At 44.4% G+C, this 14,032-nt stretch overlaps 1 protein-coding gene across 2 annotated transcripts in view; it reads left to right on the forward strand.

The window, feature by feature from the left end:
* Positions 1–14,032, forward strand: part of LRRC56 (leucine rich repeat containing 56) — a 55,526-nt gene that overhangs the window by 17,256 nt on the left and 24,238 nt on the right. The window contains exons 2-4 of one of the 2 annotated variants that reach the window (XM_077287782.1): positions 9,061–9,105; positions 10,571–10,721; positions 10,823–10,928. In XM_077287782.1, coding sequence (XP_077143897.1) covers positions 10,578–10,721; positions 10,823–10,928 — 250 coding nt within the window. In that variant the 5' untranslated portion in view covers positions 9,061–9,105; positions 10,571–10,577. The remainder of the gene's footprint in view (positions 1–9,060; positions 9,106–10,570; positions 10,722–10,822; positions 10,929–14,032) is intronic. The other variant, XM_077287783.1, reaches the window with a different exon arrangement.

Here is a 14,032-nt window from a genome sequence, read left to right on the forward strand (position 1 = left end):
GGCTAAAGAACACAAGGAATGGACATTAGACCAGTGGAAATCTGTGCTTTGGTCTGATGAGTCCAAATTTGAGATCTTTGGTTCCAACCACCGTGTCTTTGTGCGACGCAGAAAAGGTGAATGGATGGACTCTACATGCCTGGTTCCCACCGTGAAGCATGGAGGAGGAGGTGTGATGGTGTGGGGGTGCTTTGCTGGTGACACTGTTGGGGATTTATTTAAAATTGAAGGCATACTGAACCAGCATGGCTACCACAGCATCTTGCAGCAGCATGCTATTCCATCCGGTTTGCAGTTAGTTGGACCATCATTTATTTTTCAACAGGACAATGACCCCAAACACACCTCCAGGCTGTGTAAGGGCTATTTGACCAAGAAGGAGAGTGATGGGGTGCTACGCCAGAAGACCTGGCCTCCACAGTCACCAGACCTGAACCCAATCGAGATGGTTTGGGGTGAGCTGGACCGCAGAGTGAAGGCAAAAGGGCCAACAAGTGCTAAGCATCTCTGGGAACTCCTTCAAGATTGTTGGAAGACCATTCCCAGTGACTACCTCTTGAAGCTTATCAAGAGAATGCCAAGAGTGTACAAAGCAGTCATCAAAGCAAAATGTGGCTACTTTGAAGAACCTAGAATATAAGACATAATTTCAGTTGTTTCACACTTTTTTGTTAAGTATATAATTCCACATGTGTTAATTCATAGTTTTGATGCCTTCAGTGTGAATGTACAATTTTCATAGTCATGAAAATACAGAAAAATCTTTAAATGAGAAGGTGTGTCCAAACTTTTGGTCTGTACTGTACATCCACCACTTGACCTATCTGGTTTCTTCTCTAGTGCATTTCCAATCGGTACCACCAGGGAAATAATGCAAAGTGACATATTACTTTAAAGGGGCTGTCCAGTGAAGAGAAGTGATCATCTCTCCATGGCATATGGGTGGGTACCTGCACAGATTGGCAGAACTTTTATTCCCGCAAGAATGGAGCAGAAGTGCGCATGCTCGGCAGCTGCTCAATTAATTCTTTATGGGTCTAATGGAGAGAAACAAATTCAGCGCTTGAAAGCTGCACCTGGAATGAATGGAGAGATACATGGGAATGTCCACTCCTCCATTCTACTGGGGATACAAGTGCCTTAAAGGCCCCGTCTCACATAGCGAGATCGCTAGCGAGATCGCTGCTGAGTCACAAGTTTTGTGACGCAACAGCGACCTCAGTAGCGATCTCGCTATGTGTGACACGTACCAGCGACCAGGCCCCTGCTGCGAGATCGCTGGTCGTGTCGGAATGGCCTGGACCTTTTTTTGGTCGTTGAGGTCCCGCTGACATCGCTGAATCGGTGTGTGTGACACGGATTCAGCGATGTCTTCACTGGTAACCAGGGTAAACATCGGGTTACTAAGCGCAGGGCCACGCTTAGTAACCCGATGTTTACCCTGGTTACCAGTGTAAAATGTAAAAAAAACAAACAGTACATACTCACCTTCGCATCCCCCGGCGTCCGCTTCCCTCACTGACTGAGCGCCGTAAAGTGAAAGTGAAAGCACAGCGGTGACGTCACCGCTCTGCTGTTAGGGCCGGCGCTCAGTCAGTGCAGGAAGCGGACGCCGGGGGACGCGAATGTAAGTATGTAGTGTTTGTTATTTTACATTTTACACTGGTAACCAGGGTAAACATCGGGTTACTAAGCGCGGCCCTGCGCTTAGTAACCCGATGTTTACCCTGGTTACCAGGGGACCTCGGCATCGTTGGTCGCTGGAGAGCGGTCTGTGTGACAGCTCTCCAGCGACCACACAGCGACTAAACAGCGACGCTGCAGCGATCAGCATCGTTGTCTGTATCGCTGCAGCGTCGCTGTGTGTGACGGGGCCTTTATTCTGCCAATTGTTGCAGGTATCACTGGTGGGACCCCCACAATCAAGAAATTCTCACCTGTCCTATTGACAAAACCTCTTGAAGGAATTTTAAGAGAGATAAGATGGGCTCCCTGCAATGCATCTTAAGTATTAGATACCTTATCTTCAGTGCAAAATCAAGAAGGTGTATTCTAGGGTGCATTTACATTAGACGACGTGAGGCCATTACATTACACATGCTGTGATTGGTTACATTTGCTAGACATTGGTCAACTGCCCTTCTAGAACAAAAATAGATGTTTCAGTGCTCAAAGTCTGTCCTTGCATTCAGCAGCACGTGTACTCAGAGGCGTATCAAGGGGGGCTGGCAGGGCATCTGCCCCAGGTAGTTGGCAGGTGGGCACAGCCAAGCCAACTAATTTGGTGGTCCAGGTGTCTCCCTGGCTGCTGCATTGTACCATCCATCGGATTCAGAGTAGGTCATTCTCTGAGCCAGCTGTCAAAGTGACAGCCGCTTCAGAGAAGGTGCAGCGCACCGGATCTTAGTGACGCGAGTATAAATGAGGACATGAGTACAATTGAAGCCCTCACTGACAGGTCAGGGTGACGTCAGCAGCATGATCAGGTCATGTGATCACTCTGCTGACGTCACTCGCCGCGGCACCTACAGCGATGGTGGAAAGTGCTCCAGTGGAGCTGAAGACACCGAAGATTTATTGTAATGTGGGGTAGGAGAGATGAAATAAGATTTGAGGACACAGTTTGGGTAAGAAGAAAAGAATGGGTGTGGACACAATATGGGAAAGGAGAGGGGGAAGCGGGAGAAATTTGAGGATACAGTATGAGGAGCAAGGGAGGAGATGGGGCATGTATGATAAAACAGTTTGAGGGGGCATGGGTGCAGACACAGTATGGTGAGTGGAGGGATGGGTGTGGACACAGTGTGAGGAACGAGGGAGAATATATGTGGACCCAGAATGGGGAGAGAGGGAGAGGATGGGTGCAGACCTCGTATGGCGAGTGGGGGGATGGATGCGGACACAAGATGAGCAGCGAGGGAAAGATTGTATGCAGATACAGTATAGGGAGTGAGGATGATGGGATGGGTGTAGACACAGTGTGGGGAGTTGGGGGATATTATAGGAGGCAGTATGGAGATTGACAAAGTAAATATATTAGGAGACAGTATAGTTAGGAGGGGGGATGTGAGAAGAGACAGTATGAGGAGGGAGGGAGAATTGTATGAGGAGACTATTGAGGGAATAGTGTGAGAAGACAGTATGGGGAGAAAAGTGTGAGTGAGCACAAAATAGAGACCCATTAGTGTCTGGGGGGTAGCTTGGGGGGAACGTGTAATTGCACAGCCAGGACAGGACAGTATACCAAGGTGAAGGAATGTGATGAGGGGCACAGTGTATAGGCTGGGCCAAAAAGAGGGATACAGTGTGAGATGACTGTAGAAGAGCGGACCCAGTGTGGAAAGGAGGGGGCAGTGTGGAGGGCAAGTACCATAAGAGAGACAGTGTGTGGGTCATATTTTGTGCAGGGAATATATTGATAGGCAATACATTATTAAGAGGCTCACTGTAGGGCAGATATTTTATTCAGGAGCATTATAATGACACTGCTATTTTTAAGGGTATCGTCTAGGGACGTACTGGAGAAGATGGAAGTCTGCAAAGACAAGCTGTGGCTGTGAAAAGTCATCATAGCATCTGGACAAGATGAAGAAAAGAAAGAGAATGACTCTAATCAGAGACAATGCCATCTATAAGGTACCTAGATGTAATTTTTTGGGTGATACTGACTAATTCTCATCAGTACTGTGGTTCCTGTATGGTCCGCAGCCTGATGATGACTGATAGTAAGAGCACCCAGTATCTCTTTGTCATTGTTAAGGATATACTGGAAGTTTTAGGTTCATGCGATACAAATGTATATGAGTCTGACCTGACATTACAATTCATGTACCATGTACTGGTTGTGGTTCTTGTGATGTATGCCTGTACTCATTAGGGTTTTGATGCTGTGTTTCTATACTGATGAGGGTTATACAGATGTATTTCTGTACTGTGGTGGTTCTGATGACAAATTTCTATACTGATGGAGGTTCTAGTGATGTATTTCTGTACTGCTGGTGTTTCTGGTGTTGGATTCTTGTGCTGTTATTGATTCTGGTCCTGTATACATCCATAACAATTCATAACTTATAAGATTATATGATACATTGCTATGTTTGCAAAGTGTTGTGCTGTCTGACAAGTTAAGGGTAGTGCAGCGCCCCAGAGTCCTGGTCGTTGCAGTACTGATGCTCCGCCGCTAAGCTATGGTACATCTGATGGCACTGAAGGAGTTCACCTGACCAGGTATCACAGACACCAATACACTTCACAGTCTGGCCTCCAGGGGGAGCTAAGGGTGCTATGTATTAGGCCACTCCTCACAATCTGGTAAAACTGGGGGTTAGATAGGAAGTTAGTGAGAAGCTGACTGGATTGGAACCAGGCAACATCCTGTGGCAGAGGGTGTTGCAGGGGAAGATTCAGGGGGTCCCTGTCGGGTGGGATCCTGACAGAGGCCTAGCGAACAGAAAGAACGTTACGGGACCGCGCCTGCACTTCATCGCAGCAGTACCCCAAGAAAGGACAAGAAGCGAGGTTTATTGTGCTGAGTGAGAAACGAGATCAATGCAACAAGGAGAATCACCAGTAGGAGTCGTGCTGTAAGACGAGGCAACATCCTACTGAGGCGCGTAGCCGGTGGCCGGAACGCCGAGGAAGTATTGAGCTCCAGGCCTTACTTCAAACCTATGGCAGGACAGTCAGTTGTAGGCGGGCTGTCTCACTCAAATCACCTAAGAAGACATAGGGGGCAACATTTGGAGAGGGGCGACACTAGGGTCCCGGAAGAGCTCCGAGCCTACCCGTCATACGGGTGCGTCCTAGCCATATCATCTGGGGGGACGAAGAAGAACATCATAATTGAGTTGTGAGGGAACTTCAGAAACAGACACAACAGTTGTGGGGACTATCCCGTAAGCACAGCAGGGGAGGACCACAACACACAAGCGCTAGAAGGTAGGCACAGATTTCCACCTGCAAAGGGAACTCTGGAGGTGCCATCGGACCGGTCGGACTCAGGTAGCCTGGTTAACCGTATTCCGGACTGAGGATCCTGAAGCCTTCAGTAAAGAGGTAAAGAGACTGCTACCTGGTGTCCTCGTTATTCACCGCGACCTGCACCTCACCACGACATCATCACTATCCACCTTCATTGGACACCCCTCAGCAGGGTCACGGACCGGGCCTAGCCACCGTGACAACCCCAGAACCGAGACAGAGAGGCCCGGTACCGGGTACCCCTCGGCCCTGCAGCAGTGGGGGCGCTCCAGTTCCAATGTTTTTATTTATTTTAGCAGCATTAAAGGGGTTGTCCAAGTTTTTGATGATTCTATGTGACTGCAGACTTCTGAATTCTCAGAGTGCTCATTGCACGCTGTCAGGATTTTCTGAGATTGAGAAAATTATGAAGAGCAGCACGTAGGCACGTGACTAAGTGTGCAAATCGCATGTATACTTGGAAGGGCGCGACACACTGAATGCTGGAAAACCTAGATACACCTCTGCATGTACTGTGTACACTGGATAATGTGCTGACATGATCGATAGTTTTTAAGCAAGCTTAAAAATAATTTCACCTGCCGAACGAGCCATTGGCGGCCTTGGCGGCCGTTGGCGGCCTGTTAACATTTCCCAGTTATTGGGATATAAGTGTTCCAAACAACATTCATTCCCAATAATCATGCAACATAAATGGACCTCTAGGCCCTTCATCTATAAGGATGATGCATACATATTCAATTTCAGTTGCGATAGTGCAGGAGTGCTTACTGAATGCCAGGAGTGAAATTGCAATGCTTTCCCATAATGTGTGGACAGATAGTCATGACCTGTTTTATCTAGAAGCTCATAGGATGAAGTAATTGTTTGAATTTATAGATGAAGTCACAAATTGAAAGTGAATATATTAGTTAAATACTTTGGCACCAGCTTCCGATTCCAAGTGTTGACTAAAGACTGCAATCCTGCAACCCTGCCTTACTGCAGCATCAATAAATGAGGTCATAGCTGACACATCCATTTAACTGTTTAAATAGGCTGCAAGACAAAGGTGCAGGAACTGGATAATGGAAGCACAAAACTAGACGCTCATTTATTAATGCGACTTATTGTCTTCTGCATGGTTAAGCACTTTAGTATACCATAATGAAGTAATTTCTGATAATAAGACTGGCTACAAAAAGGGTCAGCTGCAGATGACTCTCTGACAGTGTTGATGTATCTCACTGATGATGACTCAAAATGTTTCACAAGCAATACAAATCATCCACAGCCATTTTATTTAAAGGGGCTGTTCTACCTTAAGCTACAATTCTGCAGTTACTCTATGTGACTGCAGACTTGTGAATCCTCACATCCTGAGCACTGCGCGCTTTGAGGATTGTCCGATGCTGGGAGTGGTCAGTCATGTGACTGCAAGAATGTGATTTGCATACTTCTGGCCAAATTCCGACTAGACTGTGTTTGGCCTCGTTCGATACACTTGCATTGAGGGAGGCCACGTACGTCTAGTCGGCATGTGACTGCATGTATGCAAATCACGTACTTGTGGTTACGCACCTGGCGCTGACACCGGAGAACCCTCACAGTGCACGAGATGTAGCGATTCACCAGTCTGCAGTCACATACAGTGACTGCAGATTTGTAGCCTAAGGCCGGCAACTGTTGTGAATTCCGTTCTGGAGCTCCCTCCTGTGGTTGCTAATGGTATTTTTGTGAGTTCTGCCCTTGGGCTCCCTCTGGTGGTTTCGAGTGGAACTGCTGCTCCTTTAGCTGGCTGTAGCAGCTGCCTCCAGTGATCGCCTTGCCTGGGTTTGTTATTTAAACCTGCTCTGGGCTTTAGTTCATGCCAGCTGACAATGTCTTAGGTTGGATTTTGTTCTCTCCTTGGATTTCTCATATGGCCTGTCCTTGTCAGCAAAAGATAAGTTTCTGCTAGTTCTTGTTTGTCCATTTGCTTTGGACTCTATTGCTTTGCAAATATGTCTCATTTTGTCCAGCTTGTCACTATGTCATATTCAGGCTAGCTGGAAGCTCTGGGAAGCAGATTTGCCCCTCCACACCGTGAGTTGGTGTGGAGTTCATTTTTGTAAACTCTGCGTGGATTTTTGTAGTTTTTAATACTGACCGCACAGTATCCTTTTCTCTCTGTCTATCTAGTTTAGTAATGGCCTCCTTTGCTGAAAACTGATTTTATTTCTGTGTATGTCATTTCCCTCTCCACTCACAGTCAATATTTGTGGGGGGCTATCTTTCCTTTTGGGGTTTTCTCTGAGGCAAGATAGCTTTCTATTTCCTTCTTTAGGGGTAGTTAATTCTTAGGCTGTGAAGAGGTGTCTAGGGAGAGTCAGGAACATCCCATGGCTATTATTACTAGTGTTGTTGTTAGGATTAGGGACTGCGGTCAGTAGAGATACCACCTCCTCAGAGCTCGTCCCATGTTGCGTTTTAGCAACCAGGTCATATCAGTGTGGCCTCTTAACCACCAGGTCATAACAGGCAACCCCTTTAATATAACAAAATCATCTCTACCACATTGAAGCAAAGACTCCCCATGACCTGACATTAAGTTATTAGCAGCAGATCTTTTAAGTCCTGCGAAGTTGGGTTTGAATGGATCACATTTGTTTTTCCAGCATAAAGATTGAGATCTGAGGCCAAATTAATACATTTAAGGGGCATTTCAGTCCAAATAACTTAGTGTAATCTGTCCACTGAATAGGTGATGGTTGTTAGATCGGTGTGGGGTATCTCTTGTCACTAAGTCTGTGACAAAGACCAAGATTGCTGAGCCCAGAACTTTGATTAGTTATCATCTCATATCTTCAGTGTAATAGACTTGCATGGAGTGACTTGGACCATGCTGCACCTTTCAAATCGCACTCCCAACTGTAGAATCCACACAATCTCCTGAGACTAGTTTTAGGCTCGCCAGTAAGAAGATCCTCTAAGCCTGTGTGAGACATATGACAGTCATGTTCAACTTGATGTCACACTGCACAAGTTGCTGTGAGTATAACAAACATAACTGTGGTTACTGACACCATTGTGCCCTCAGCTCTGGACTGGCAGAGTAGGTGAAGGGCAGGACAGCAGAGGTGACAGTGCTGTGAGAGGAGAAGAGCTGACAGAAGTATTTGTAATGTGACACAGTTAAACTCATCTGTGCTGCCGTCCCCCACTTGGACTGCTGGGGCTTTATCTGAAAGGTGCTTTTCATCTGTGCTCTACTCCCAGCACTTTCTAATCATGCACAAGGTTAGACCATGAAATCAGGGCTGTCTGTCATTATCTTACACACTGAGAAACCTGCTCTGAGCAAGTGTAGGGGAGTGTTCTTTTTCTGCTATGTGTTGTTACCTGCTTCTGATTGGTCAATATTATACAGAATGAAGAAGTACACGCCCCCATTGAAAACTATCTGATAACACCTATTTAGACTTAATTTACATTAACTGAAATACATTGATTTCTAATATCTCAGCAGCAGTGAGGCAAAATATATAAAAATGTTTTTATTCTGCTCTGCAGCCATTATTACACCATGTATCCAGTTTAGCATGAAAAAATTGGTGAAAGGTCCATTTTGAGCTTTTCCAATGAAATTTTAAGAAAAATGGATAACAATTTTTTAAAATGTGTCATCTACAGCTAGAGTTTTCCATCTGTGCCTCACCTCATTATAAACGTTCTATAAAGTAACTGACATACAGGCTACAAATGGTATTCACAAAATTTCAGCCAGCTACTTAAAATGCCATTTACTAAAAAAATAAATAAAAAGGAAACATAAATACCTGAGCTGTCAAGATGTTAAGATTCATTCTCAGTTGTTTCTCAGTTAAAAGACAAGGTGACAACCCAAAATTTCAGCTTCAACAGGAATTGTAACCAAGTGACCCAAACAAGCCTCTCAATATCTAGATATGTCTTCCAGGATTTTAGGATGTCTACTAGGTAACAGCCTTTGTTTAGCTGCAGCAGTGCTATATAAGTTCTTGATGTTGTTTGTTCTGTTCTTTGTAAATACTATCAATTATATATAATAATAAGTTATATTTTAAATTATTTTTTTTTCAGTGGTCTGAATTTTTTAAAGAAATGTAACCTATCCTTCCTTGATAGGTGAGTGAATCAACTGTGTATTAGTGACAAATATTAATTGAAAGGCTTTCTCCCCTTTGTTCAGCCTTTATCCAATGGCTTGACAGATATTGCTCATTTACAAGTTGTCACCCTTGGCGGTGCATTTACATCTGCTATTTCCATCTAGTTTTTATTATTATGCTTTGCTTATATAGCGCCATCATATTCCGTAACGCATTACAGACATCATCATCACTGTCCCCATTAGGCTCACAATCTATATTCCCTATCAGTATGTCTTTCCAATGTGGGAGGAAACCGGAGAACCAGGAGGATGCGCATAAAAACACAGGGATAATATACTAACTCATTGCAGATGTTGTCCTTGGTGGGAATTGAACACAGAACCCCAGCGCTGCAAAGCAACAGTGCTAATGCTAACCACTGAGCCATCGTGTTTTAACAAGAATCAGTCAGTAAGATCAACTCCCACCCCCCTGTTCCCCAAACCTCATATATAGAGAGAGGATGGCAGGTCTTTGAAAAATAAATCCATCAATACCTATATATCTTCTTTATATCACCACAAAAGTACATTTCCAACAGGCCGGGCACCTTATTTATTAAAGGGAATCTGTCAGCAGGTTTTTGCTACCTCATCTGAGAGCAGCCTGATGTAAGCAAAGAGAAACCAAATCCAATGATGTATCACTTAGTTTATTGGGTGCAGCCGTTCTGACACAAAGATTTAGATTTAGCAGCACAGCAGCGCTGAGGAAGCTAACCCCGCCCACACCAGCCTCTTGTCCATAGACAGTGAGCTGCCTATCACTGGAGGGGGCGTGACAGACTAGCATGCACGTGCTACTGTGTCCCAGCAATGATAGACTCTTGGTGCTAAAACAATCATTGAAAGTAAACAAAACCACAGAGCGAGGTATCACTGAAATCTGTGCTTTAACCTCAACGTCATGCTGTTATCAGATTACATAGCAAAAATCCGCTGACAGATTCCCTTTAAGAGGCGAGTGCCTTTTAATATAGCTCATCTTACTCAGGCACACACACGTCATTAAAATTGGCGTGCAAAATGGAAGTCATGATAAATCGGGCCTTAATTTGTACAACGTCCCATCAGTTGCCAATAGTTTCATAATACACCATAGGGACTCTGCACAAGCTCCAGATGTGAGTTTTTGGGGCTTTCTCTGGATAAATATCCATAAATAATAAGTTTAACGTGACTCACTTCTATTTTAAACATACAGTATGAACAGTCTTACTATCCCTTTGATCAAAAATTAAAATCTAAAATTAATATGATAACAAAATTCCTAAAATATAGTATTAAGTGGCCACAATGTGAAGCTTTACCCTTTAGCATGCTATTATGATACTGTTGTATGGTGATATGGAAAGTGATGCAAAAATTAATTATGTCATCTAACTAATTAGAATAAAAACCATTTATTATTGTCATCACTCGTTATTCATTTATTATCAGGTAAACCATGGAACAGAGTTTTCAGAGACGCCCAGGTACTCCCAGTGTGAGGGTCCTTGATTTGGGATGGCAAGGATTGCTGAATCCAAATCCTGTAAACAGTGAAGACTATGAAACCCTCGTTGATGAATATCTCTCACCCACAAGACTGGTATGGAGTCACTGCAAATACTATACAAACCATATGAGAATCTATACTTTATCCTCAGACTTAAATATTGTGTGATTTAATATTTTTTTTTTTCCCTGCAGAAAGCACTTACCGGGGAGGATAATCTGCAAGATGTTACAACACTTCAAATGTGTGTGGACACGAGGGAACGCACCTTGGGGAATTTTGGTGAGGGATGCTTTTTAGGTGAGGGGGTCAAACAGGTGGCCCTATGTGCTGTGCAGCTTGCATCTAACTCTTAAACAGTTTTGTTTCTCAAAATGGCAAGTTATTCCCTATACGACCGCCAGACATTCCAAGAACGGGGCTCTCTACAACTCCATCTTGACTGAAGTAGACCTGCACATACTTGTCCTCCACTCTGTTCATTGTCATTGGGACTGATGATAATTGAGAAGAACTCTACTTCGCTTTCTCTGGAAGATCCAGAGACAAAGAATGGAGCAGAGTCAAGCATGCGCATTGTCACTGCATTCAAGACGGGGCTGCAGAGCCCTGCTCTCATGATTCCAGAGTCCCATTCTCTGGATTTCTGTCTCAGTAGTCGAACCCCCAGTGATCAGCCAGTTATCTCCTTACCTATAGAAAAGGTACAACTTGTGATTTTGGAAAAAGTCCTTTAAACAATACATTATTCTAACTATGTACTGCCTTAAATGCACAGCTGGTATAATATAGGCCAGAGGAGTAACTTGGGTCTCAATGCAAAATCTGTAATTGGGCCCCCAACTGTGACACGTCATTTATATTGATCTCCATTACTTTTGAGACTTTTGGTACCGCTCAGGCTCAGGGGCATAAGCATGATGTAGGCACCTTCTTATGTATGTCACTACTGCTAATATAGACCCTGCTGGAACCAAAATATGGCCGTGTGAAAGCAGACCCATTCTGAAAAGTTAGATTTCAGCTAGTAGCAATGCTGGATAGGCAACTTACATCAGATGTCGGACCCGTTTCCATAAAGTTATGAATAATTAATAAACAGAGAAAAAAATTATGTAATTAGCCTCCCATGAGGTTCATTTTCATCATAGTTGTTGAAATAAAACTGTTATACTGGAAATCTCAGTGGATAAATCACGTTACCTTAGTATAGAAACGTCATGATAGTTGATTTTTCGCAGGTAGACCGAGAAGTGTTAGCCTCCGGCTCCATTAGCAGCCAGGTTTTAGTAATTGTAAAATTGTTAAAATTGGAACGGAAGGTCAAATTATTATCTCTGTGTAACAGAATCTTTCATTGCCAGTCACTAGTTCAAAAGTTTTTACAAGACAGGCAGGGAAGACATTTGCATCTTCCTTGCAACTTTATGTATCTGTTGTAGGGGTTTCTGTTGTGGATTCTGTTTTTGGGCTCCCTCTGGTGGTTACGGCTGGTACTGGGTGACTTTGGTGGGCTGCGGTTTCTGCTTTCCACCTGTCCATCAGAGGCTGGGTGTTTCCTATTTAACCTGGCTTTTCTGTCATTCCCTTGCCGGCTATCAATGTACTCAGATGTGCTCAGTTTGGTTCCTGACTACCTGCTCCCAGATCTCTCAGGATAAGCTAAGTTCTGTTTTTTAGTTGTTTGGTTTTTTGTCCAGCTTGCTAATTATGACTCTATGCTAGCTGGTAGCTCTAGTGGGCTGAGGTTCTCCCCATGTGCCATGAGTTGGCACATGGGTTCTTGTAATCTCAGGATGGTTTTTGATTAGGGTTTTTTGCTGACCGCTCAGACCCCTTTTGTATCATTCTGCTTTCTAGTTATAGCGGGCCTCATTTTGCTAAATCTATTTTCATCTCTATGTGCGTGCCTTCCTCTCATTTCACCGTCAATACATGTGGGGGGCAACTATACCTTTTGGGGTTCATTCCTCTGGAGGCAAGCTAGGTCTTTATTTCCTCTGCAGTGCTAGTTAGCTCTTAGGCTGGCGCGTGGCGTCTAGAATCAACGTAGGCACGCTCCCTGGCTATTTCTAGTTGTGTTTGTCAGGAGTAGGGCAGCGGTCAGCCCAGGTTCCATCACCCTAGAGCTCGTCCGTTATTTATGTTATTTTGCTTGTCCAGTGCAATCCCCAGCCATTGGGATCCCAGACAGTATAGCCGGCCCACAAAGTGTTAATTGTTTGGGCTGAAGCAGGAGAAAAAGAAGTGTTTAAGGGAAATTTTGTTTTTTTTTTTTCCCCTCAGAGTTTTGCTGCCTAGCCCTTAATTGCTGTCTAGCTGCTTCTTACCTCCTCTTAACCCTTGAATGGCTCTGACCTTAGCTGTTTAACATGGATGTCCAGAGTTTGGCTTCCAGCCTGAGTAATCTTGCTGCAAAAGTTCAAAACATACAGGATTTTGTTGTTCACACTCCCATGTCTGAACCTAGAATTCCTATTCCAGAGTTTTTTTCTGGAGATAGATCTACCTTCCTGAATTTCAGGAACAATTGCAAATTGTTTCTTTCTTTGAAATCTCGCTCCTCTGGAGACCCTGCTCAGCAGGTTAAGATTGTAATATCTTTCCTGCGGGGCGACCCTCAGAATTGGGCATTTGCATTGGCACCAGGGGATCCTGCATTGCTCAGTGTGGATGCGTTTTTTCTGGCACTGGGATTGCTCTATGAGGAACCTAACCTGGAGATTCAGGCTGAAAAGGCTTTATTAGCCCTCTCTCAGGGGCATGATGAAGCGGAAGTATATTGTCAAAAATTTCGGAAATGGTCGGTGCTTACTCAGTGGAATGAGTGCGCCCTGGCTGCAAACTTCAGAGATGGTCTTTCTGAGGCCATTAAGGATATTATGGTGGGGTTCCCTGCGCCTACAGGTCTGAATGAGTCTATGACTATGGCCATTCAGATTGATCGGCGTTTACGGGAGCGCAAACCTGTGCACCAGTTGGCGGTGTCTTCTGAACAGGCACCTGAGACTATGCAATGTGATAGAATTCAGTCCAGAAGTGAACGGCAAAATTATAGGCGGAAAAATGGATTGTGTTTTTATTGTGGTGATTCAGCTCATGTTATATCAGCATGCTCTAAACGCACAAAAAAGGTTGATAAATCTTTTGCCATTAGTACTCTGCAGTCTAAGTTCATTTTGTCTGTAACTCTGATTTGTTCACTGTCATCCATTTCCGTCGATGCCTATGTGGATTCGGGCGCTGCTCTGAGTCTTATGGATTGGTCATTTGCCAAACGCTGCGGTTTTAGTCTGGAGCCTCTGGAAGTTCCTATTCCTTTGAAGGGAATTGACTCTACACCATTGGCTATGAATAAACCGCAGTACTGGACACAAGTGACCATGCGCATGACTCCCGTTCAT

The sequence above is a fragment of the Ranitomeya variabilis genome, chromosome 2, assembly GCF_051348905.1.
Source record: "Ranitomeya variabilis isolate aRanVar5 chromosome 2, aRanVar5.hap1, whole genome shotgun sequence".
Taxonomy (NCBI): Eukaryota; Metazoa; Chordata; class Amphibia; order Anura; family Dendrobatidae; genus Ranitomeya; species Ranitomeya variabilis.